The 27,536-nt window shown below is 28.0% G+C and overlaps 2 protein-coding genes across 3 annotated transcripts; both read left to right on the top strand.

Moving 5' to 3' along the window:
• The first annotated feature begins 6,070 nt into the window (after nt 1-6,070).
• Nucleotides 6,071-6,553, top strand: LOC125369587. The gene has a single exon (XM_048372367.1). It carries the CDS (start codon nt 6,071-6,073, stop codon nt 6,551-6,553), a length of 483 nt encoding a protein of 160 aa, XP_048228324.1.
• Nucleotides 6,554-19,420: 12,867 nt separating this feature from the next.
• Nucleotides 19,421-26,703, top strand: LOC8262865. Of its 2 annotated transcripts, XM_048371697.1 has the most exons (10): nt 19,425-19,806; nt 20,368-23,418; nt 23,554-23,744; nt 23,900-23,971; nt 24,046-24,198; nt 24,317-24,480; nt 24,602-24,749; nt 25,856-25,978; nt 26,075-26,162; nt 26,253-26,703. In XM_048371697.1, exons 2-10 carry the CDS (start codon nt 20,541-20,543, stop codon nt 26,456-26,458), a joined length of 4,023 nt encoding a protein of 1,340 aa, XP_048227654.1. In that variant the 5' UTR covers nt 19,425-19,806; nt 20,368-20,540; the 3' UTR covers nt 26,459-26,703. The 2 variants fall into 2 exon arrangements, with proteins under 2 accessions (XP_015577461.2, XP_048227654.1); XM_015721975.3 differs by having other exon boundaries at nt 19,421-23,418.
• Nucleotides 26,704-27,536: the final 833 nt, after the last annotated feature.

Genomic DNA, 27,536 nt, shown 5'->3' with positions numbered 1-27,536 from the left:
ATTATTAGGAAACAAATAAAATAAGTAAACAAACAAATAAATATGTCAAAAAATAAAAATTAAAACTATTAGCACTAAGAAATACCGCCTGCTAGTTTTATTTTATAATTGCCATAATAGAAATCATCGCTATCACCCTGTCGACGGCAAAATGCACACCACAAAAACTTATTAATATAATTAAACAGTCAAATACTCCTATAATTATGTTTACTAATAAACATTATGCTAATAAAATATATAATTATGTACCCTTTAGTTTGATACATTTTCATATAAAAGTAAATTTTTTACCTACCAAAGAAAAAAAAGAAGCTCATCATATCAAGATATGAAAATAATTCATTGTCAAATTAGAAGTTTAAATGTCTAATACACAAAATAATAATAATAATAATAATAAAAGACTACATTATGCAAATCCTAACCAACATATTAGACAGGAAATCTTACCTAAATTAAAAATTATAATTTTAATAAGTAAAGTGATAGTGCAATTCAATGTGTCACACCTAACTAAAACAATTTATTGTATTATATTTATTGACAATAACCCATATCATGTGAAGTAATGCAAATGAGATCCTAAATGACCATTTTTATATAATTTGCAGTGCCCCTATAAAATTGGTGGTCTATAAATTACTCAAAAGACAATGGCTAAAGAACAAAATATTAAATAAATAAACTACTCAAAAGCTCACTTATGCCCAAATACTGATCATTTTTCTGAGCTGGACCAGAGGCTTTTCCAAATAATGGCTGATCTGGTTATCACTTTGTGATTTTCCTTGAGACTTTAGTCAAGAGTGACAAATAAAATACATTTAATAAAAAATTGTTGCATTGCTGGACCTATTTTAGGGCACAATTTCTAGAAGATATAGTAAAGATGTTGAGAGATTTTGGGTTTTGGGCCTTCAATGTTACTAATCGAAACTACTTCTAGTTCTGAACTATGCATGGGCTTCCATGAACTATAAATGGGACCTCAATGTATACATAGCAAATGGGGCCTCAATACATATAGCAAGTTTATCTAACAAATATATATTCAAGAAACTTTATGTTAATTCCCAAAAAAATATGAGATTTGCACTTGTTATTAAATTTAACACATAACTTTTAAATTTTCAATTTTAACATTCAATAAAATTTTATGTGAAATTTGCTAGCTTGGCATGAACTCCAGCAAAAAAAAAAAAAAAAATACTAAGTAGTTTTATTAATTTTATTTGCTTAACAACAATATTTTAATGATGAGAGTGCTGACTCAATTCCTCCTTGTTGTTGCCGGAGTTCACGCCACGTCAATAAATTTTGTTAATAATTTCACCGGAAATTAAAATTGAAATCAATGTTAAAGTTTCATACTAAAATTTAAAATTTGAATAGTACATGCTACATTTGATACTAAGTGTAAGTATGGGATTTTATTGGCACTTAAGCCTTTAATAAAATATATACAATATATATAATATTAAAAAAAATAAAAAAAAATACCTATAATTCCTTTTTATCAAATTTATGGTGTTATCTTTTTATTTTTATTGTGTTAAAATATTAAAATTACGGTTTTTAATTTTTTATTCAAAATTATAATTTTAGTTGTTTTCTGATTTTTCTTTAGTTGTTTTTTAGTAAAAAACCAAAAAAAAAAAACAACCGCATCATATTTTTTAAAAAAAGTTCACACAATAAAAACGATATTTCTTTTTGTTTATTTTAGGGTATTTTTAAAAAAATTTCAAACATTAAATTACTAATACAATTATTGTCTAATATATGTACAAATAGTTTACTTTTAACATATTATTTTGGAAATTATAAATTTCTGTTTGGAACATATTGTAAATTTTTGTAGACAAAAGTATTTTTATACTAAACTACCATCTTATTAAATCAATTTCATTTATGTGGCTCTTGATAAATCATATAATAATTTATTATAGAAAAAACTTTTGTATCCTCTCTAAAACTAAGGAGAGTGTATTTAATTAAAAAAAAAATTAAAAAAAATTAATTGAATTACTTTTAAGAGTGTCCAAATTTTTAATAATTTTTATGAAGTTCAAGATTTTATGAATAATTTTCATAAACTTATTAAAAAATATTTTTATAGCATTAATAGACTTTTATTGATTTTCATAGACTATTATTTAATTATTTAAAAATAAATTTAATCATAACCATATCAGTTTTAAATTTTTTTATCTCACAACATAAACACTATTTTCTTGTCAAGCAAATAATTCTCTTTAAAAAAATTATCATATTATAATTTGTCTCCAATTAAACCACCAAATTCATGTCATACTTGTTATATTTTGTTTATTACTTATTTAGTAAATGTTTAAACCAATAATTACGCTTACCAACAAAAAAAATTATCAAAATAATCTTCATAATAAAATCTAGAAGTCTATATATGGTGGGTTTGTTTACTCAAAACAATTCATTAAATGTTTTATTTAAAATTTATATTTTTATACGGGTCCTTTTAAAATAAAATAAAGACTTTTAATTAATTTTTTGCATGCGTAAATATAACAAAATATTATTAATAAATAATTTTTAGCATCTAAAATTTTATCTAATTTTTATATTTTTTAAAATGGAGAATATAGTAAAGAGAAAGGAAGACGATAATACAGGAGAATTTGAAAAGAAAAAGTATTAAATTTTCTTTTTAAAGTCTATTGAAATTTTGAAGAATAGTGAAAGAGAAATCTCGAGAATTTTTATTCCTAACAATGCATAAAAAGTCATTAAAAGTATATAAAAGTATATGTCTATAAAAATCAATGATTTTTTTAATACTAACTTACTTTTAAAGATTTTTAAGTGTTGTAATTGAATATTCCCTGATTTTTATAGACTTTTTTAAAGTCTTTAAAGTTTTATATTGAATATCTCATGATTTATAAAATTTTTTTTAAAATTATTATTGAATACACCATAACTTTTAAACTCTATCAAAGTTTTTATTAGTTTTGATTGAGTACGTCGTCCTAAATGTGAAATATATTGCATGATGATCATACTAATAATAATTTTATTTTTTATTTATTAAAGTCCTAATAGAGTATAAATTTAACACCTAATGCGGAGAAAAAAATTCAGATTTATTATATTATGAACCCCAAAATATGAAGAATCATATACCAAAATCAAAACACACGTGTATTATTAAGTTATAAAGTTTGGCGCATATTTTGATAAATAATGAACTAAGGTTTGTTTGGTTGGACATTAATTCACGTCTTATATCATTAAATGGTTAATAGACAAAAATAAAAAATTAATACCACAAATTAATCGATCACAAGATTGATGAATCAATATACTATAAAATATTTTTTATCATGTGTCGTTCCTTAATTTTTATTATTTTATTATTAATTATTATAATATTTTTATTTCAATTTTTATAACTTATTATATTTTATATTTCTTTTTACTACAACACTAAATTTATTTTTAAGAATATATTAATACTTTTATTAAAAAACTAATATTTAAATAATAGAAATTTTAATTAACATAATTAAAAGTAACATAAGAAAAAAATAATTTTATATTTCTAAAATAATAAAAATAATTTTAACCTTTTTTTCTTCAAACCTCAATATTATAATTTAAATCTATAAAATAAATTGTAGATTTATATGTTGTAAATTGTAGATACATCATACATATATATACATGAGATTTATAGATTATAGCTTAAAAATCATAAATTAAAAAATAGATTTACATGTTAAGAACAAGTTCACCAGTAAAAATTAATAAATATATATTTTTATATTTAATAAATTTTACAGTAATAGTAGATGAATATACAATTTATAAGTAATGAATCTAAAATTTATGTTGAATAGACGAGACACTAATAACATATGCATATACATTTTATAAGTAATCAACCTAAAGTTTATGTTTAATAAACCCGATACTAATAGTATATAATTTATAAGCAATGAACCTTAAATTTATATTTAATGAACTCGACACTAATAGTAGATGAACATACAATTTATAAGCAATGAACCTAAAATTTATGTTCAATAGACCTGACACTAATATTATATGAATATACATTTTATAAGCAATTACTCTAAAATTTATGTTTAATGAATTTAACACTAATAATAAATAAATCTACATTTTATAAGTAATAAATAGCATATTCATATGTTAAGAACAAGTTCATAACTAAAATTAATGAATATACACTTTATATGTAATGAAACTTAACTAATAACATGTGTATAAACAATTTATAAGTAATGAACTTAAAATTCTGATACTAATAATAAATGAATATATACTTTATATGTTGTAAATTGTAGATTCATCATTTGTATATATACATGAGGCTTATAGATTATAGCTTAAAAATCATAAATTAAAAAATAAATTTACATGTTAAGAACAAATTCATTAGTAAAAATTAATAAATATACACTTTTATATTTAATGAATCTTACACTAATAGTAGATAAATATATAATTTATAAATAATAAACTTAAAATCTATGCTCAGTAGACTTGACAATAATATATTTTATAAGTAATCAACCTAAAGTTTATGTTTAATGAACCTGACACTAATAGTATACAATTTATAAGCAATGAACCTAAAATTTATATTCAGTAGACTAGATACTAATATCATATAAATATACATTTTATAAGCAATGAACCTAAAATTTATATTTAATGAACCTGACTCTAATAGTAGATGAATATACAATTTATAAGCAATGAATCTAAAATTTATGTTCAATAGACCCGACACTAATATCATATGAATATACATTTTATAAATAATTAATCTAAAGTTTATGTATCAACTTAACACTAATAATAAATAAATTTACATTTTATAAGTAATAAATAGCATATTCATATGCTAAGAACAAGTTCATAATTAAAAATTAATAAATACACACTTTATATGTAATAAAACTTATACTAATAACATATGTATAAACAATTTATAAGTAATGAACTTAAAATTCTGATACTAATAATAAATGAATATATACTTTATAAATGATGAGTCTAAAGTTCATGTTTAATGCATCAGACACTAATAATAAATGAATATACATTTTATAACTAATGAATATAACATTTGTACATAAAATAAATAAGTATTCATATGTTAAAAAAACAACAGGTTCATTATCTACAGACTATAAGTTCATTAAATATATACTTGAGATTCATTTTTAATATAATGCACACATTAAAATTTATAAAAGAGTTATTTAGTCTCAATTAGCTATATGTTCTCTATAATTAAGCCAATTAAGTTTTTTTTAATCCAAATGAAATACTAAAAAAAGGTCCATTAGTATGGAATGGAGAAAATCACTATTAAAAAGATTATAAATAAAATAATAACTAATATTTAATAGTAAATAAAATAATTTTTGAAATTTAATACTTAATAAAATTATTAATTTACCAAATACCAAATATAAAAATCATATTCTGAATTTTATAATTAATTAATCAATTTGTGACATTACCATTTTATTATCCAAAAAGTTACATAAGAAAAGAAAAGAACACAAATAGAATACAATAAAAAAACAACCAAACAAAATCCTGAAAAAAAAAAAAAAACTACTTACGTGTAGGATGATTCAGGTTCATAATACCATGTGTATCTGAATCCATGATATAATTTGTCAAAAATTCGAATTCAAGGTATTATATCTTAAAAGTAAAAATATGTAGATGAATTTTAATATCTCACCTTAGTTCAAATTTACAATTTAACAATGTGACAATGCATTTATAATTTGTATATTTTTACATGGATAAAATAGGTTAAAAATGTAACAAAGTCTAAAAAAACCAACCTTCTATACAAGAACGAAAAACAACAACTACTTCCGCATCTCCTAAAATTCCGGCCACAAATAAAAACTACTTCCTCACATGGCCGCATTCTTCTCTTCTTCTCTCCTCCATTAAAACACCCTTTCCTTCATATAATTATATATACTTTTCCATATCCTTTCAATCTTTTTCACCTCTCTTAACCATATTGATCATGGAGGAAACAAACAACAGCACACCCACTTCTCCATCCTCTCCATCTTTTAAACAAAAGCTTAAACATAAATACATTGCATGTTTACCTTCTGCTTTCCGCAGAAATAATAATCATAATCAGAATACTGGCTCTTTACCGTCCTCCCCTGCCGTCGACTCAGAGAATTCAAGTGCACATCCAAAACAACCTACTCTTATTCGGACCTCCTCCATTGACAAATGTAAGAACTTCATTACACGTATAGGTCGGAATGCGCAAGGACTTACACATGGACATGGACAAAGCAATGGCCACGCTCATTCACACGGACGTGGCCATCGGAGGCGCCATTCGCTTTCTGCGAATTTTCGGTACGATGCTATGAGTTATGCTTTGAATTTTGATGAAGGGAATGATGAGAGTGTTGAAAGTGAGTATCATTTGAGGAGTTTCTCTTCAAGGTTGCCCCAGTCGCCCAAAAGGGAGATTGTGTGCAGTTGAAGTTAGGGTTTTGTTTTCTTTGTATTTCTGGGTTTGCTCCATGATTACTTTTTTTTTTTTTTTTGTTAATTTTCATGAAAGTACAGATATATAAAGATATATATGCATCCAGTCGTGTATTAGGCACAAAGGTGGCAGTAGCAGAAATGGCAGATAAGTGTATATGATGAAAACAAATTTTTGTTGTATTGCAATGGCAATGTACTTATATATATTTCAAGTTGGTTGTTCTTTTCAAGAAAAATCTTCGTTTGTTTGAGATTCCAATTTTCAACCCGTATGAAATTTGATGAATAATGGAAGTCTCTGAAAAACCTTGAAAGCAAGGTCATTCATACTGTTTGCATTCAGAAATATGTTCGATTTTATTTTGTTCATGTTCCAGAAAAATTTTGTGACAATTATTGACATAATTGTTAGTATTTTTTTTTTCTTTCAAAAATCACAGTTGGTGAATTTGTTTGAAAATATTTGCTATGCCTCTCTCTTTGACCCAGAAAAAAGTGAAAGAAAAAAGTAGCTGATTGAACCAAAAAGATTATAGGGTTTCAACATTAAGAGATGAAAGGGAGTCCATCATTTTTATTTTAGAAATAAGAAAAACTCTTGTATATTTTACGTATATCTCAATTTATGCGTCAAACTGATATATATTTTATTTATTTATTTATTAATATTCTTACTATTATTATTATTATTATTATTATTATTATTATTATTATTATTATTAGAGCAGCATTTTCAAATTTAGTAATTTGCTCACTTCTGAAAATAGCACACATACCCTCTATAATTGCATAGGTTTTTAAGTTTTTGAGTTGGCTAAATTCTTGCAAGAAATGGTAAGTAGGAGAATTCTTTTGTGGTTTTACTTATGCACCAGAAGAAGCATGCAAGTGGCTTTATGCTGTGAAACAAATACTACAACGAAAATTACTTACAACACGTACATGTAAACCTATTTTCCACATGAAAAATTAATATATATATATATATATATGTATATATATATCAGAAATACTCATGAATTTTGTTTTTTTATTAAATGTATTATTTCTTTTATTTATTTATTTTTTATTTTTACTGTGTTATACTATCACAAAAATATGGTTTTTAACTTTTCTTTTTCAAATTTAGGGTTTTAGTTGATTTTTGCTTTTCTTTTAAAAACAGCTAAAAGAAAATGAAAACAGTTAAAAAATAATTACACTGTAAATTTAAAAAAATTAGAAAAATTGGTTTTTTTTTTTTTTAAATTTACACAGTTGCCAAAAATAAACCTTATCACACTTCCAATTTGTCATATGTGAGGTGGCCTTAGCATGTTCGCCTAATAATATCAGTTCATTTTGCGGGTTGTGCTCGATTTTTCGGGCCCGATTTAAATTATTAGGTTCTAGATTCAATAGGACCTAACATAGAAAAACAGAATAAAATTGGCCTCTAGATGGATACTCAAACCTTTGAATGAGGCTTGAGCTTTTCTTGATCATACATACGTCTTGGAACAATCTCGCCTGAACCAAATTTTGGCTATAGACCGAGAGACATGAGGGTGGGTTTTCACCTCTTTTATATAAGTCTTTACTCTTTCTCTTCATGCTAAGGTTCACTGCTTATGAAAGATTTGGCTCCAACACATTCCATCTTGCCAAACATGACGGGGGTGCCTCTGCGAGTTGAAGCCTGAAACACCTTCAGAACTGTCACACACATGAAGCAGTGATATTCTTGTCGACACTTAAACATTCATGGGCAAATGCCTTGAGAAAAGATAAGTATCAGAACGGGTATTATCCTGTTTGGTGCCAGAATCTTGCACTACGTTTACATTTGATACCATTTTTTTTCCCTTTTATTACTGGTCCTTTTATTTTTTAGTTTCAGTTCGAGTTGCTTGAAAAAATTTCGACCAAATTGAAATGATGTGTTAGCCGGAATAGGAATATATTTTTAAAAGTTATTATATTATACACCGCATTACTGGATAATTTAATTAATTAAGATTTAAATCAACGTACTAAGTAAAATGCATATGTCTTAAATGTTGATTTAAATAATAATTAATTAAATCTCTACTAGTATTGTGTCTAAAACAACGAATTTTAATAGCTCTCTAGCTAATATGTCATCTAAAGTTCATCAGAATCTTTTTAGATAACTCAATTTGAGAGTTAAAATACAAAGTTCGGTATAAAAAGAAAAATTAAAAAATTAGAGTACCAAATGGAATAGTTACCCTAACAGATAGTTAATTCCCATGTTGGTTCTCTAGGACAAGAAACTAAAGATTCCTCGTCAAAAGACAGAAATGTAAAAGTCCTGAGCAAATCTTAGCTATCAGTTTTAGACATGTAGACAATTTGAACTAAGTTACCTGGTCACAAGATGTCTTTTTCTTAGCCGACGTCGTATAGTATGTGATGTGGTGGGATCCATTCCTAGTGGATGAATGCAACTGGATACTACTAGCATCCGACCCATTATTCTTACCAACATTAATTTGCATTTGTCAGTTTCAAAAGAAAGTAAAATAAATAGAATCATGTTTCCTCAATCAACCTATAGTGAAGTGGTCGGACGGTATCCATTAAAATTATATGCTTCTACCACTCTAATTTTATGTTCCATACATAAGATAAACTTTCTCATCGCATCTCATCTCCATGCCCATTGCCATATACAAATTAGAAAAACATACTTGTCCACAATAAACCTTTTATATATATATATGGCATTTTCTAATTTTAACTTTAACTTTAATTTTATTATACTTTTTAAATTTAAAAATTTATTTTTAGAAAGGATAAATTTAATACTTTTACTCAAAGGCAAATTTAAAAAATAATTTATAAAAAGTTAAAATTAATTTATTAAATAAAAAATTAAAAATCTAATCTTTTAATATAAAACGCCACTTTTAAACACATCTTAAAAAAAATTTACCAATTCGATAAATGTGTGCCTTTAATATAATAGATATATAATCTAGGCAAATTATATTTATAGTCGTTGAATGATTAATAAATATTTTGATTATTTAAAACTAATAAATTTTTTTATTTTATTTCTAATTATATATATATATATATATATATATTTAGGGCTGGAAATTTAAAAATATTTAATTATAAAACAACTAAAATTTAAATTATTATCTTAAAATATAATTATATTTTACAAATGATAAAATTATTTATATAAATACATGAAGAGCGTGTTTATATATATCGTATATATCTGTTAATTTATGAACACGTTTAAATAGATGTGTTTATTAGTGTTACTTATGAATTATGTGGGTTAACCCGTTTAAATTTAATTATTTTTTGTGTCATAAATAGATTGACATGTTTATGACTCGAACTTGTTTATTATAAATCTAAATCCGTTTAACTACGTATCGTATAGTATTGTTTGATCGAATCGTGTCAAAAATTGAGAACCCTATACATCACCATATACGTTATAGTTGAAGGAGGAAAATATTTTGTATCTTTTCACTTCAATGATTTCTTACCAAACATCACTTAGGTAGATTCCATGTTATGGATTAGGTTCTCTTATTACAAACTTTTTGAAGTGGATTGTTAATGGATTCTTTACATGTGATGTGATCTTCATTCACTTTTCTTTTGCATTTATCTTTTTTCTTTTTGAGAGGTACTTTTGAAAGGACCCATTTTATCCATTTATTTGCCGTCCATTGACTTGGCAATCGTTTTCCTTAATTTCAGGATGCTAAAAAGTATTTATAAAAATTAAAGTTGAAAAAGTTCCAACAGGCCCATGCTAACTAACTATTCTTCCAATCTTTGACTGCTGACTGACTGAGCTATGATTCTATATATTTGTAATAAATAATTAACTTATTGATCCTCTCATTCTCCTTTTTCTTTCTGTTGAACGTAATAAAGAAAAAGAAAAACATATATAAACCCGTTTGGAATTGAACCGGATAAAAGCAGTATCTTTTTTATTTTATTAATTTTTTAATTTTAAAAATTACTTCTAGAGATAAATATATAAATGGCTAGTTATCAATTAAATATTAAAATTTATATCTTTAATAATTTTATTTATTTATTTTTATAATTTTAAAATAAATACTCATATTTTTAATTTATTTTAATAATAATCTTATAATTTATTAAGTCGATTAACTAGAATTATTAAAAATGAATATTTATGAGTTAGGAAAAAGCCTTATTCTTGATTAATAATGTAATCATTAAAAATTTTACAAGTGTATATTAATTCACACAGTTTACATACGAATGCATTAAATCTTTTGTTGATTCAGTTTTCCTCTCTCAATAAGTATCAACTTATAACATCATTCTTTTCACCATTAATAAATTTTTTTTTTAAAAATAGATTGAAAAATAAATATTTATATTCAAACTAGTTGTTTAATCATACATTGCATGATTATTATTATTATTTTGATTATATAACAAATAAGTAGAATTTTAAATATTTAATATTAATTTATAAAAATTTAAAAAATAATAGCAAACTAACTATTTTTAATGTCTTTAATTTTTTAAAATTTTAAAAAATATTGATATAATAATATAAAATTTATTTATTAATTAATTTTAATATTATATAAATTAATATATCAATATAATTGATATTAATATATGTTAGGATTAAAGATTTATTATATAATTTAAAAATTAATTTATTATTGAGTATAATATTAAAAATATAATTTAAGATGTTATTTTTTAGAATTAAAATTATTATTTAATTAAAAAATTAATTTACTAGTTAATATGATATTAAAATATAATTATTATGCTATTTCTTATAATAAAATTAGTATCATTTGATTAAAAAACTATTTATTAGTTAAATAATATTAAAATATAATTAATATGCTATTTTTAGGATTAGAATCAATATTTAATTATGAATGTAATTTATGAATCAATAAATTAATAGAAAACACTATAAAATTACATATATCAAAAGTAAGTACACATGTTAAAATAAAATCTTGTGTGTCAAAAATTAAGCATATATGTCAAAAAAATTACTTATTCGTTGCACAGCCTTTATTATTTCGATTATAAAATCAAGTGTATAGATACAATTTAATAAATTTTTTAATATTTAATATTGATTTATAATATTTTAAAGAATAATAGCAAACTCACTATTTTTAAATGTTCTTAATTATTTTTAAAATTTTATGAATAATTATTTTAATATATTTATTTATTAATTTTAATATTATATAACTTAATACTATCAATATAACTGATATTACAATTTAAAATTAGAATTATTATAATAATTAAAAATCAATTTATTAGTGAACATAATATTTAAAAATATTCTTTTTATAATTAAAATTATTATTTAATTAGAAAACTATTTTTTTAATTAATATGCTTTTTTTAGAATAATTATTATCTAATAAGAAAACTAATTTATTATTAATATGTTATTTGTTAGAATTAGAATGAGTGTTTAATTAGGAACGTAACTTATTAATTAAAAAATTAATAGAAAAAACTATAAAATTATACATAAATTTGAGTCTCATGTATCGAAATTAAGTACATAAATCAAAACAAACAATTAAACACACATATGAAAAAAATTTAAATTTCAAAAATTAATATATATAGAGATTCTAAAACAACTGGATAAACTTATTAACATATGAATTGTTATGCAAAAGTATACAGTTTATAAAAAAATTTAAAAACATTAATCTATTAAATTGAAAAGATTTTAACCCTACAAACACCCAACATCAACTCGAGACATAGTCTTATTCTCCTCCTTAATTAGTTCACTTCTCTCCGCGTTCGACAGTGCAATCACTATTCAGTAAACTAAGCTAATGTCATTTTCAGACCCCATTATTAGGGCATGGCATGCCCCATTTCCATTGAATCTCTCGACTCAAACAAATATCCAACAGAACACAAAGAACATGGGATATATACTTTACTAAGAGTTGAACATTATTATTTATGCCTACACATTATTTAGTTTTTGACAGTTGAAAATTCCGTTAGGAAACAAGACATTGTTTTCTTTAATGATTTTCTCTCAATAATGCATATATATGTATAATAATTCATGTATATGACATCAATAAGTTATACATCTATTAACAAACCTTGCATAGAGAAATGGCCCTCCATGTGACCACCATATTCTTCAAAATTTAAGGTAAATGAAAGCCGGTGGAGATCGTTGGTAGTAACTATGCCCATATTTGATTTGCTTTATTCACTCAATTTGAATTGCCCAAGTCAAGATATTATGTCCTATTGTCTGTGGCTCCATTTGATATCAGTTTTTCATATGCCATTCAGGTCTTGTATGCTAGCTAGCTGATGCATTTTCTGAAGACTAGTTTATAGATATATGGTATTTATTGTTAATTTGGTTGCCCAATATGTTTTAATAATACATCCATTAGAGATACTATTGATCAATTGGCCATCAATACATAGAACATCTACTGAATCTCTCACTTCAATATAGGTGTGGTGAGTTTCCCTGTATGTGTTTGACTACTATATATGGCAATAAATAAGTAAATAGTATGTATTCTAAGCATTTTATACTTAAAAATAAGATGATTGACGTATTGAAGACATATAAAAAATGTAATACTTATGTAGCTATTAGTTTAATATATAAATGGAATCATAAGTTAAAAGAGTAAGCTAAAGTAGGCAAATACTTTTCAAAGAAAAGAACAATTCGCTTGTGTAACTATGCATTTACATGTGTCGCCTTAAAATCTTATGTCTATAAACATTTAAAAGGAAGAAAACAAAAGGCAAGGTATGACTTTTAGGGCTCATTAATTAAAATTTGTTAATTTAATAAAAATATATTCGACATTTATATAATACCAAACCAATTTTATATTTTAACTTAGCTAATTGTATATTTATACCTACGAACTTGTATTGATTTGTCAGTTTAACATTCTAATTTTTTATTTAACCTAATAGACACTTGAATTATATCTTTTTTAATATTTAAATATCTTTAATTTTCAATTTAACCTAACATATACTTTAACTATATTTTTTTAGTAATATTTAAAAACTTTTATATAATACATGTGGACTTATTGAATGAAGACCCATATGAGATAATAGTAAAATATCATTAAAAAAGCAAGTTGATCTATTTGTTAGATTAAATTAAAAATTAGAGTATTAAAAATGACTAAATAGTAAAAAACTCAAGAGCATAAATATACATTTGGCCTTTTAACTTTTTACAATTTGATACATATACTAATTTATCTAAAAACTTTTAGCGACAGATTGGCGACAGACGTGTGGCCCTTATTAAGCCGATTGTCACAAATGCTTTAGTGATGAATTTTTTTATCTGTTGCTAAGGCCTTTTTTCTTTAGCGACGGATACTCCATCGCTAATGTCAGGGGCAAGAGTTTCTTTATTAGCGACGAACAGTCCCTTGCTAAATTTAGCGATGGCAACAAAAATCCATCGCTAAATTATTTTATTTAAAAAAAAAACACACAAAATCCATTGATAAATATTTTACTTTTAATGATATATTTTTAGTTATTTTTATTTTTATTTTTAATTTAATATCAATTAGTTTTTTAATAAATTAATTATTATTGTGTTTTTATTTGTATGTTATAATGTTTAATTAATTTTATTATAAAATAAAAATAATAAAAATACAAGAAAAATGAAAAAATTATATTAATAAAGTTAATAATAAATATTATAAGAAAAAATGAAAAGTAATAGAAAAAATGAAAAGAGATAAAGTAAGTGTAATAATAAAGAAAAGAACAAAAGTGAGAAATGGAAAAAATAAAAGAAAGAAGAGAAATGAAAAAAGTAAAAAAAAAGAAGAGGTTGTAAAAAGAAAAAAAAATGAAAGAATGGAGAGATGAAAAGAAAAAGATAAATGAAGAGAGAAAAATAAAGAAAAAAAGTAAATGGAGAATAAAGATTAAAAAAGAGAAAAAAATAAAAAGAGAGAAGAACAAAGAAAAATGAAAAAAAAATAAGAAAAAAGAAATAACGATAAAATATAAAATAATGGGGAACAAAGATTAAAAAGGAGAAAAATGAAAAATGAAAAATGAAAAAAAGAGAGAAAGAAAGGTATAACGATAGAGTAAAAATGATGGAATGAAGAAAAAAAGGTGAATTTTTAAAGAATTAGAGACAATGTGGAATCTGTTACTAATCCGTCGCTAAAACATAAAATAAACAGAAAAATAAAAGAATTGAGTGGGAATTTTATTTTAAAATTAGCATCGAACATTATTCTACCGCTAACATTATAAATGAGTGGAAAAATGAAAATATGGGTGAGAATTTCTTTTTATACTTAGCGATGAAATGTTTCGTCACTAAACAAATATATGAGCGGGAGAAAAAAAAAGGTTGGAAATAAATTTTAAAATTAACGACAGAATTTTATGTCTTTAATCTGTCACTAATTAGCAACGGAGATATCTGTCGCTAAACATGGTGCCTATCACGCACTAAACTTTAGTAACAACTATCCCTACTTAGTGACAAACAATTCATTGCTAATTAGCTAGGAACACATACTTTGTCGCTAATTAGCGATAAAAATATGTTGGTAGCTACGGAGTTGTCTGTCGCTAAATATGCCATCAATCGCACGCCAAACTTTAGCAATGGTATAGTTGATTGTTGCTAATTAGCGAGGAACGTTCAGTCACTAATACATCACTAAAATCAACGCCAATGTGTTTCAGAGAAAGAAAGATAATAATAATAATAATAATAATATGGATAGATAAGGGTACACAAATGTGGTTCCGAAAAAAGGGAAAAAAAATGTTAATGTGGAGAGAAAGTAGAAGAGGTGAAAAGGGAATGTGGATAAGCTAAATTAAGAGTGCATCACATCATGATGAGGGATTTAGGAGACAACACGTACCCCACATTATATATGTTAATATGTAAACCTGCTCTTCCCCTTTCCTTTCCTTTCTAATAATAATAATTATAATAATAAATCTTTACTATCATCTTATCTACATCATTTTCTTTTCTTATTATTATAAATATCTTTTACCATTAAAGTTAAGATCAGTATGAGTCGAATAATAAAGAAAATCTTTTTGTCTTGAAAGTGAATAATTTATTTTTAAGTATAAAGATACGTTGTTAGCTAGCTGCTCAAAAAGACCGTTAGGTTTACTATTTCTCTTTTTAGTTTTCAAAACGTAGACTCTCTATAATATTTTAATTTTTTAACGTTTAATGTATGGTATCAATAATAATACCCAATAAATTTATGTGAATTAATTAATCTGATAAAATTTCTTTTTTTTTTAAAAAAAAATTGAGAAATAACTTTAAGGTAATTAGATATATACTAACATTTTTACTTTAAAATTATTTATAAATATGAATAAAAAGTCGTTATTTAATTTATGCCTATTGAGTAATTAATTAATTTATTTTTTAATTTTTAATTTAGTTTGAAAGACCATTGAATTATATATATTATAATATCTAGATATTCTTAATTTTTAATTTTAATTTTAATTTTAATATTTTTAGTTTTTATTTTAATCCAGCATCTATTTAAATTTATTTTTACAATAATTACATATATTTGTGTCATTTTAATATGTTTAATGAAAACACCAATTTAAAACTATTAAAATACTATAAAATAATAAATTTTAGATATTATTAAATAATATTAAAAATTAACTAAACGACAGAAGTTGATATCACCGGGAAAACAAAAGGTTATTATGGTGAAGGCATCAACGTGCGGCAGATTATCTCCGATCCATTTGGTTTTGACATTAATTATATTGTTAAATCAAATTTTATGTTATCTTTAAACAAATAATAAAATAAAAGTCACTTTCCATTAATTTGTAATTTTATACTTTGCTTTTAGCAAAGATTTTTACGCGTATTCCACACACACAGTCAATAACTCTTTACTATAATTAAATCTTAATTACCTTTTTAAAGCACACTGCATGCACTTTTTTTTCCAAAAGTTGTTTATCATTAATTAATTAATTAATTAATCATCATTAACTCGTTAGATGTTTCTACAAAGACCACCTGTTCTTGCATGTGGCCTCTAATTGTCACACTAATCTAATTGACCACTCCATTGCCAAAGTTGGAGTTGGAACATTTTTGGAGAATTTCAATTAATTAATCAGAAAGTTCAAAATCAAGGAGCCCATTTAGAATCACTAACAAACTCTACCTAAAAGTAATTATAACTACCAACTGCCTTGGCTAATTATAGTAATTTCAATCTTCAACTACTATTCACCTATAAGACAATATTCAATTATCCTTTTTTACAAACTTGTTCTCTTTAATCAATAAATAGAAAAATTTTACAGTTAAGGATAAAATAAAAAAATAAAAAATAATTATTAAATATTAATATAAATTATTATAAATCCTAATATTTATCAATTAAATATATAAACTTTCAAAATCATTTTTAATTCTATCATATTGACATAACCTATATTAAATAGTTATAGAATAAATATATCTCACTCTTTTTTATGACATCAAGTTAAAATATATAAACCGACGTGGAGGGCTTTCATTTGAAACCGAAGATGGCCTTATAATCCAAGGGCGTAAAAGTTCAAGAAGTCGATCGATCTCGAAAATAACAAAGACAAAAGCAAAATACAAAATTGCTACGCTCGTAAAGAATTCCCTTGCAAAAGATAGAACAATTCTATGATTGGATACATCGTTCAGCTGTTAATTTAAATCTCTTTCTTTCTTTCTTTTTTTTGTTCTTTTTTTTAAAGGAAAATAGCATATGACTTTTTTAACTTGATAAATTTTAAGTTTAAAGGCCTACTTTTAAAATAAATTTATATTTTACATTATTATTATTTTCTATCGAGATATTATATTTTTTAAAAAATATAGATATTCTATTCATGAGTATATTTTAATATAAAAAATATTTTATAGACATTATAAATATTTTATGAGTTGGATTGTTTAAATATCATATTTAATTTTTTTTACCATTTTTATATAAAGACTCCTATTTAAAGAAAAAACTCATTACTTTATAAGGGATACATTAATATTTAATTTATTAAAATTGATTGATGTAAAATAAGAAAGAAAAAAAACCATTGCCACTTAAAAAGATGATTAACTAAAAACAAGAAATTAAAGGAAGATGAGAGTTTATCCTAAAAAAGTTTAAGTTCTAATAGTGGACTCCTCTTATTCAATCATGCAAGCAACGTACTAATACTTATGATTATTCTAATTGGGTGGCTACAATCAAAATCAAAAAACCTCTACTTTGTACATGTAAATTTAAGAGAACCACAAGAAAAATTGGCCAGCCAATTGTCAGAATTAGAAAAATGTAAAATGTGATTGAAAATCTATTCTGCATTTTGGAATTTATTAGTTTTGCAATTATAAACATTTGCCAGAGTGCACCAAATTATTCTTAAAACGAATAGGGATGAGTTCTAATTTCTTAATTATTAATGATACTAGTATAATATAAGATACAAGTAGCTGAGTTGAAACCCACATTTCGATTGTGTCCAAATATACCTTTTTTTATTGTGGTCTAATCATTAGTTAAATTTTTGAATTATATATTTTTTAAAGATTTTATTTAATTATTTTAAAATTTTAAAATAAATATCTATATTCATAATTTATTTTTAAAAATATTTTTCAGTGATAATTTTTAAAATTTCACGAGAAGAAAGATGATATGGAAAGTCGATTGTGTTTATTAAAAAATAATTATGAATAAGCAAAAATAATTTATCCAAAACTTAATAATATGGATATAGATGTGCATCATTTTATACATTTTATATTTAAATGTAATAATTTTTGGTTCATTTACTAATTATTTTATTTGTAAGCAGAATTAATTCGCCCACGTCATTTCTCTTATTCTAATATTTTTTAAAAATTATTTTAGAATAATATTTTTAAAAATATTTATTTATTTTAAAATTTTAAATAATTAGATAAAATTATTAAAAATATTAAATTTAAAATTTAATTAGTAATTAAAATATACTTATCCGATTCCTTATTAGTCAGAGTTGGATCTTTCCAAAAAAATACTTTAATTTTTTTTGATGCATCGTTTTAATATGGAAAAATATATTTAAAATCGTTTAAAAAAAATAATCAAGTGCCAATATTAAAAAGATAATTCAATATTAAATTTTGTATTTCCTCACCATATAATTAGAAAATAATATCATTTACATAATGCAGAGATTATTATTATATAAATTACTTTTATACACACACAAAAAAACCTAGAAAAAGAAACTTAATTTAATTTTTTTTTAATTTTGAATTAAACTTTGTGCAAAAATTCAATATTTTAATAACTTTTTTACCACTTTAACCAACCGAGTAATACTATCTTTTATCCATCAAATATGATATTTATTATTTTTATAAAACTATATCTTAATATTTTAAAATAAAAAAAATAATTTAATAAAAATAATAAATACTATATAATGGAGGAGAAGAGGTGAAATAAAAAAATGATAGAATATTTAACATTTTTCCAACCAAAATAAGTAAAACGACATAAAACAAAACTTAGAAAAGTTGGCTACACCTAATCCAATTAAATCCATCTCCTGTACTAATAATATTGATAATTGTAGATGCAAATAGTTAGATATTGAATGGCTTTCTTGTTAGGAAATAAAAGAAATTTGGTAGGAAAGATACCACTCAAAATCTAATCATCAAAACTCTCTCTCGATGTCATATTCAAAGAAAATATGTCACTATCTCAACATTTTTCAACTTGCCAAAACAAAATAACAAAAAAAGATAGCAAAATCTCTTGACTCATAAATCAAATTTTTTAATTTTGCATGAAAGTGTCCACGTGCCTTGGCCCTTTTCTTCTGTTTTTCTCCTCTCTCATTCCTTAAAACCCAAGAAAATCGAAGAAAAACAAAACGACCAGCCTCCAATTCCAGACAAAGAATACCTCGTCCCCAAAAAAGAGAAAAGAAAAAAGAAATTATAAACATCGAATGAATATAGATTCTATAATAAACTATAAGCCACTTGGTAAATGAAAAACCCAACAGGAAAATAATATTTCTTGAATAAAATTAAAGATAGATACAGAGAGAGAGAGAGAGAGAGAGAAGAGAGAAAAAGATTCATCAGGAGCCCCACCTCTCGAGCTCTCTTTGAGCACCGACTCAGTTAATTCCTCTATCTGTGTCTCTCTCTATCTCTTGCTATTTATTTGAATTTCTTTCTCTGTTTCTTAATTGTTTTTCTTATGTGTGTATATATCGGGGGTGTTACGGTTCAAATCTGGTACTTATTTTTGCCCTTTTTCTTTTTATCTGTGATTTCGGACTTATCTTCTCTGCGTGCTTTGGGTGACCGGAGATGGGTTTATCATAGGTTTTGGAGTTAAGGGAGTGAATGTATAGGAACAAAAACCCATAAAAACCCTAGCTTTGTTTGTTTGTTTGTTTATTTGTTTCCTCTGTAGATTAAATTCTTTTGCTCAATTAAATACCCATTTATGGCATTTGATCAGAACTATATCCCAAAGGATCTAAGGCCAATTAATGTTGCTAGAACCATACCTGAAGAGCCCCGCATTGCCGCCACGTCAGCAATAGCGGTGGCTTCCACTGCTACTGGTGCTCCTTCTATTGCAACAACAGCAACTAATAGAAACCCTGAAATTTTTGCCCACCCAGATGGGTCGATACCGGTATTTTACCCTGCAAATCTATCTGATGCTACAGGTTTTGTAGGCTTAGCATATGGGAATCCTGCACCAGGGTGGGCCCCACGATTGACTGTGCCGGTTGGGAGTGTAAGTGTGGCTGGTGTGAATACCACAGGTGCTGGGTTTAGTTATAGCCCCAATTTGGGGAATAGGGTTGTTACTAATGCTGTCGATCACGCAGCTAATGATATGGTAACTGGGTTGGGTGGTTCTCCCCATTTAGGCAATAGGGTTGATGCTAATGGGATTAGTGAGTCAGCAAGTGTGGCATTTGGTTATAATCCTAATTTGGGGAGCCATGGTAGTGGCAGTGGGGTTGATCATGGGAGTGAAGAGGGTGGGGATGATTCAGTGCCGGGGAAGAAGGTTAAATTTTTGTGTAGTTTTGGGGGAAAAATCTTACCTAGGCCAAGTGATGGTATGTTGAGATATGTTGGAGGACAAACAAGGATAATTGGTGTGAGGAGAGATGTGAGCTTTAATGAGTTAGTGCAGAAGATGATGGATACTTACGGGCAACCTGTGGTTATCAAATACCAGCTTCCTGATGAGGATCTTGATGCTCTGGTATCAGTTTCTTGTGCTGATGATCTTGATAATATGATGGATGAGTATGAGAAATTGGTTCAGAGGGATGGGTCAGCTAAGCTAAGGGTGTTTCTATTCTCGGCTACGGAGCTTGATGCAACTGGTTTGGTACAATTTGGGGATTTACATGATAGTGGACAGAGATATGTTGATGCTGTAAATGGGATTATGGAAGGAGCTGGCAGTGGTATTGCTAGGAAGGAGAGTATAACAAGTGCAACTTCAACTCAGAACTCCGACTTTAGCGGGACGGAAGCTGTTGATAACTCAGGTCCTGGTCAGGTGGAAGTGAGTGGGGCATCAGCAACCTCCATGTTCTCCTCTAGCGGGAATCAGATGACTCCTCACGACAATAACCCAAATTTTTTGCCAGTGGAACCTAATCCTCAAGTTCATGCTGATCCATCTGCAGTGTCTATGGGCATTCCCATGGTTAAGTCTGGTCCTCCCCAATCTCTATCGTCTCAACCTGAGGTTGAATTTGAGAGATCTATACCTGTTACTGTACCACAACAGCACTTGGGATATGATTTCCAGCAAGCTGGAATAGGTATTCCACCACCTGCACCACAGTTTCAGGCTTATGCAGACCCTCGCCAGGAAATCACAAATCATGCAGATTACATGCATTTTCCTGCTCATATGAGATTTCCAAATGCTCAATTATTGGGACCTGCCGGATCTGTATTTTCCCAACAGCAGATTCGCGACAATAATCCTGGTGTTGCTGCTCATCCATTTATTCCCGCAGTGCACATGACAATGACAGCTGCATCTTCTCATGTTGCTATAAGGCCAACCATGGTTCAGCCATTGGTACAACCCCAACAAAATCATGTGGAACGTTATTCTGATGAAAATACATTTGGAACAAGGATCCTTCAGCTTCCTGTTGACCAAAGCTACAGTGCTTATCAGGCCCAGCTTCCGCCTGCAATTATTGGAGGAGGCTATAGCTGGCATCCAGTTCCACAGAGAGGGCATATTGTCTTCTCTGATGGATCAGTATCTCGCCAACAGGCAGTTTTTCCTGAGAATGTTCAGAGATTGGATGACTGTATCATGTGTCAGAAAGCATTGCCTCATGCACATTCTGATCCTTCAGTACAGGACCCCAGAGAGAGTGGTGTAAGCCCTTTACCTGATTCACACTCAGTTCATCATAGTCTCCTTTTGGGAGATACTATGAAAACTCAACCTTTCAGCAGCGGTATGGTAGGTGGAATATTGGGGGATGGCATTGTTGAACAGGGTTCTGGGGCTAGATCCACTGCCTTTAGCCTTGTTGATCATCAACTCGGATTGCAACAATCTGAGGGGGTTGTTTTCTCCCAAAATCTAGATTCCATTCATGACAATGAGAGAAGAACTGCTGGGCAGAAAATTGGCAATTCCGATCAATCCAAGACTGCAGTTTCACATAGTGTGATGGGTGGACCAGGATACATAGATGCAATTCCTCAATCTCACCTAGAAGATACCATCCAGCAGCATGTGGTCCCAGGCCAATGCCATTTTAATGAGGAGGCTCTACACAAACATAATATTGGTGATTTCCCTCATTTTCCAGGTGTAATTCAAGCTTCTGAGAATTTGGGGCATGAGTTGCCACTAGAATACTCTGGTAAGCTGCCTCATGTTGTTCCCAAAGAAGATGTTGTAGATTCCTGTGTATCATATGACCAGCTAAGGCCAATTGATGGGATGATGGAAACTCTCCGGATGTGCCCCACAGAAATTATTGCTAATAATGAGCAGAGTAAGTCCCCTGCTGATAAATTGAGAAAGGAAGAGATCTTGGATCACAGAGCCCAGCAGATAGCTGGGAGGGATGTACTTCTGGATACTACCTATAACAAACCTCAGGTGCTTATTGACTCAAATCATGTCAAGCAGACTGAAGTGCTGCCTACCTCAATTGAAGGTTCTTATGTGTATAATACTCGACTGATGGATTCATATGAGGTTACACAACTGCCTATTTCAGGTAACCAAGGATCATATCCACAATCAAAGATTGGAGTTCATCTCTTGGATTCTGATGAGTTTAGTTATGGAAACCCTGCACCCTCAGGTTTTGAGCCAGGCTATGCACTGGATAGAATTCCCCCTGTTGTTGGATGGAAAAATGATGCTTCACGATTACAACCAAATATTGGTCTTCCTGAAATGGAAGCTGCATCTAATGTGCCATCTTCTGTTGCATCATCTGGTAGACTTGGAGATATTCAGGATTCCTCAAATTCACTATTCAGCAATCAGGATCCTTGGACTTTAAGGCATGATGCTCATCTTCCTCCTCCTAGGCCCAGCAAAATTCTGACTAAAAAAGAAGCCTATGGAACTAAGGATCTTTTCTGCGAAAACCAAAGCAATGCTGGAGAACTAACTAGTGATGGATTGCTGGGCGATGCATCTTCCCAGACACTGTGGAATACGAAGAAGGATATTCATTCAGAGCAAGTTCCATCATCAAAAGGTCTGAAGTAGTTACATTTTATGCTTTTGTGCGTGTGTGTGTTTGTTTGTGAATCTAGATAAGCATCGATGCCCAAAAAAAAAAGAAGAAAAATGATAATTTATTGGTTTTTGACTTTTTGTTATGCTGTTAAAGGCTCAGCTGAGGAACACATCAAGCAAGAACTTCGGGCTGTTGCTGAGGATGTAGCTGCCTCTGTTTTCTCATCGGCTACTACTAATCCTGATTCATTGGTCCATGAAAGAAATGAATCAGCTTATGAAGCGAGTCAACACAAGGAAGTTTCAAATAAAGATGTAGAAATGCAGCATGAAGCTAAGTTTGAGGTGCTCATTCTTTTTTCTTTTGGATGTCTCCATGTACACATGTTTGTTTTTATCATTTTCCTTACTATTGGTTTTCTATGTTTCTTTTTATTTTTTCTTTTTCCCCTCATCTGATTGCCCTTTCCACCATCTTCTCTTTTACTTGATTAACTCAGGATGTTAAGAATAAACTGCCAGAAAAGTTGAATTTTGGATTTCCAGTATCAGAAGGCATTGGGCGGTTGCAGGTGGAAATATTTGTTTTATTTGGTTCCTGTGGCTATTTGTGTTCGTCTATGTTAAGGATATGCTCTTTTGGCAGATTATAAAAAACATTGACCTTGAAGAACTGCAAGAATTGGGTTCTGGCACCTTTGGTACTGTATATCACGGGAAGTGGAGGGGTACTGATGTTGCAATTAAGCGGATCAATGATAGGTGTTTTGCTGGGAAACCTTCTGAACAAGATCGCATGGTTCGGTTTTTTCCACTCCAGCTGATTTAACACTTTTTTTTGTCCCTACAGTATTCTCTTTTTCCTATGACTTGCTTTGCCATTAAATTTACATTTTGCTGGTATTTCATAATTTCAGATAGAAGATTTCTGGAATGAAGCAATTAAGCTCGCTGACTTGCACCATCCAAATGTGGTAGCTTTCTATGGTGTTGTGCTCGATGGTCCTGGAGGTTCTGTAGCAACAGTGACAGAATACATGGTTAATGGTTCTTTAAGAAATGCTTTGCAGAAGAATGAAAGGTTTTTCTCTTTTTTTTATTCTTTTTATCTTTGTCTCATTTTTCTCAATCATTAATTTCGTTTTTACAATTGCATCATTTTTCAAATGATTAAATTTGATGAGATAAATGATTGTTACCAGGAGCCTTGACAAGCGCAAGCGACTGCTGATTGCCATGGATGTGGCCTTTGGGATGGAATACTTGCATGGAAAAAACATAGTACACTTTGATTTGAAGAGTGACAATTTACTTGTGAATCTTCGAGATCCTCACCGTCCAATTTGCAAGGTTGGTTAATAGACATAATGAAATGTTATAACTTAGATTGGTTTATTTACCTTTTCCATGATGAACTTCTTACAAGCGCGCACCTGTACTGGGAATGTGCTCCTTTTTTTATGCTCTATCTCACTGACAAGAGAAAATTAAGCCAATGGCAACCTGAAATTTTTGTAAAACTTATGCCACATTGCTAAATTTATAAGGGAGAAAGTTTAGATTATTGCTGGTCCTTTTTGAAATTGGGATTTACCTGGAAAATCCTTATTAAGAATATCTAAAAGATTGAAGTTGTGGGGACTTTTGTGCATCTCAACTTATCTAAGCTTCAGGCTAAGATGTTAAAAACTAAATATTACAGAAGTTGATATTGTAATCTTGAACTTGAGGTTGGACGGAACATACCTTAAACCTTGGTTTAGAGTTGCTGGAAAAACATTTATTTCAACATCTATGCATGCAGCATCACAGCATATTTACATGTGTACTTGTGTTGCACCTTAATGTCAAACCCATTACTAGTTATCTTTGAGAATTCTATCTTCAAAATTAGGCACTAGATATCAAGCATGTACTTTTTGAGGCTTCTGAGCAATATATGGAATTGAACAATTAATTTAATGGAGTTGAGTTTTTGGTCTTGTCATTTCATTATGTGAGTTAATTGTTGAATTTCATTCCTCCAATTTGCATGTGAATTTTTTATGGCAGTTGCTGTTTCCTTCTTCTCTTTCATGCTCTTTCTCTAATTCTGGACATGTGGTAAAACTTCAACCTTCTATTTATCTTTCCTAATTCTGATATATGAGATTATTGTGTACATTATTGTTCCTGAATTTTAAGGAACCTGTTCTTTTGTCACTAATAGAAGTCATAGCAGACATATATTGCTTTTGGGAAGTTCTTTAAGTTGGCATCTCCTGTTGGCAACAATTCTCCATTTCCAAATCATACTGCATATAGTGTATAGATTATGCTATGAAATGAGCAAATGTGGTTGGAATAATTGGTTAAGCCTTTGAACTTGTAGTTGTCAGTATGTAGTTCTAATATTATTAGTAACAACATATTAAATTTGGCAACCAGTTCAGTTCTCTGTTCTGCTTTTGTACCAGGTTGGTGATTTGGGCCTGTCCAAGGTGAAATGTCAAACACTTATATCAGGTGGTGTTCGGGGAACTCTTCCATGGATGGCGCCGGAGCTTCTCAATGGCAGCAGTAGTCTTGTCTCTGAGAAGGTCTGTGCATTCTTTTGTCTTTCTATATATTTTCAAAAGGTACTGTCTCCTGTCAGCTGACTAGATTATGTTTTATCTGTCTCTTGTTTACTATAGGTCGATGTGTTTTCATTTGGTATTGTGCTGTGGGAACTCCTAACTGGGGAAGAACCATATGCAGACTTGCACTATGGGGCTATCATAGGTAACATTATTATTTGTTCTGTGAATGTTATTGTTTTTATTAATGTTACAGAACAATGCCTCAGCTGATCATTGCTCTGCTTGTATTCAGGTGGTATTGTAAGCAATACATTGCGGCCAGCAGTGCCTGAATCTTGTGACCCAGAATGGAAATCATTAATGGAGAGGTGCTGGTCATCAGAGCCATCTGAGAGACCAAACTTCACTGAAATTGCAAACGAGTTACGTGCAATGGCATCAAAAATTCCTCCCAAGGGTCATAACCCAACGCAGCAACAGCCCCAGGTTCAACACTGATCTGAGGCTGTTCATGTATGTCTTGGCTTCTGTTCTTGCCGCGTGCTACTCCTCTGGGCTGTATAAAAATGTGTGATTTATTTTGCTAAAATTAGAGTAAGGGGAGGGTCTTAATTTTTCTTAATATTTATTAATTTATTAATTTTTTTTTTTTAAATTACTAGGAGTCGGTCTGTAGAATATGTGAATTGGTTAGGTTTTACCTGTTTCTGGTTTTGTTTTATTATATTGCAATTTTTAATCCATCAGCTCTATATAATCACATTTGTATGTTTCATTCTAACTTACTGAAGAAATAGAATCAATTATGGACACATTCTTTTACCATCTCATTTCAATTGTATTTATCGCAAGGACACAGCGCAATGTTCTGAAAGCATGTTTGCATTGATGCAAAAATAAATCATCAGCTGAAACTCTCTCCTTAAAACCATCGAACTACAGCGGAAGATGCCATACTTTTCAAGCCCTAAGAACTCATTTATGCAGTGATAACCTCAATTGAGGTAATGTCCGGAAGAGAGAGTTGTTAAAATAAAATGTATTCATCAACATAGTATTTGCCCTGAAAGAGAGGTACCTGAGTAATAGTAAACCCAAAATATATCAACAAACCTGTTTTACAATTGAAACCTGTCTGACAGTGTTATCCTGTAGCACTATTACAATAAATAAATAAATAAATAAAGGGGCTTTCATGTTTTTCTTTTTTAATTCTTTAGGTCTTAGAAGTTTCTTGCTTTCATTTTGTTTGGACCAAGTACATTCTTCTTGATTCTTGTTGTATAAAAAACATAAAAAATAAAAGAGCTTGTAAGGGAATGGTTATAGCGCTGGTACACGCACGGCAGGCGTGTTGCCGCTAGCTCACTCGTTTAAGGTACCGCGTGTTTCTACTATTTTGTTACTTTCTTTTGAAATAAAAGGAGCATTTTATTAAAAATAATTAATAAGTACAACGTTTAGTAGATAAATAAATATAATTATATTTAAGAAATGTTTATTAATCTTATTATAAAGATGAATTTTTTTCTAAATTTTATTAATTACATTGACGGCATCTTGGCTGCATTTAGCG

This window comes from Ricinus communis, chromosome 3, assembly GCF_019578655.1.
Source record: "Ricinus communis isolate WT05 ecotype wild-type chromosome 3, ASM1957865v1, whole genome shotgun sequence".
Taxonomy (NCBI): domain Eukaryota; kingdom Viridiplantae; phylum Streptophyta; class Magnoliopsida; order Malpighiales; family Euphorbiaceae; genus Ricinus; species Ricinus communis.
The sequence above is the reverse complement of the archived record's forward strand: the minus strand, read 5'-3'. Positions and strand labels throughout refer to the sequence as shown.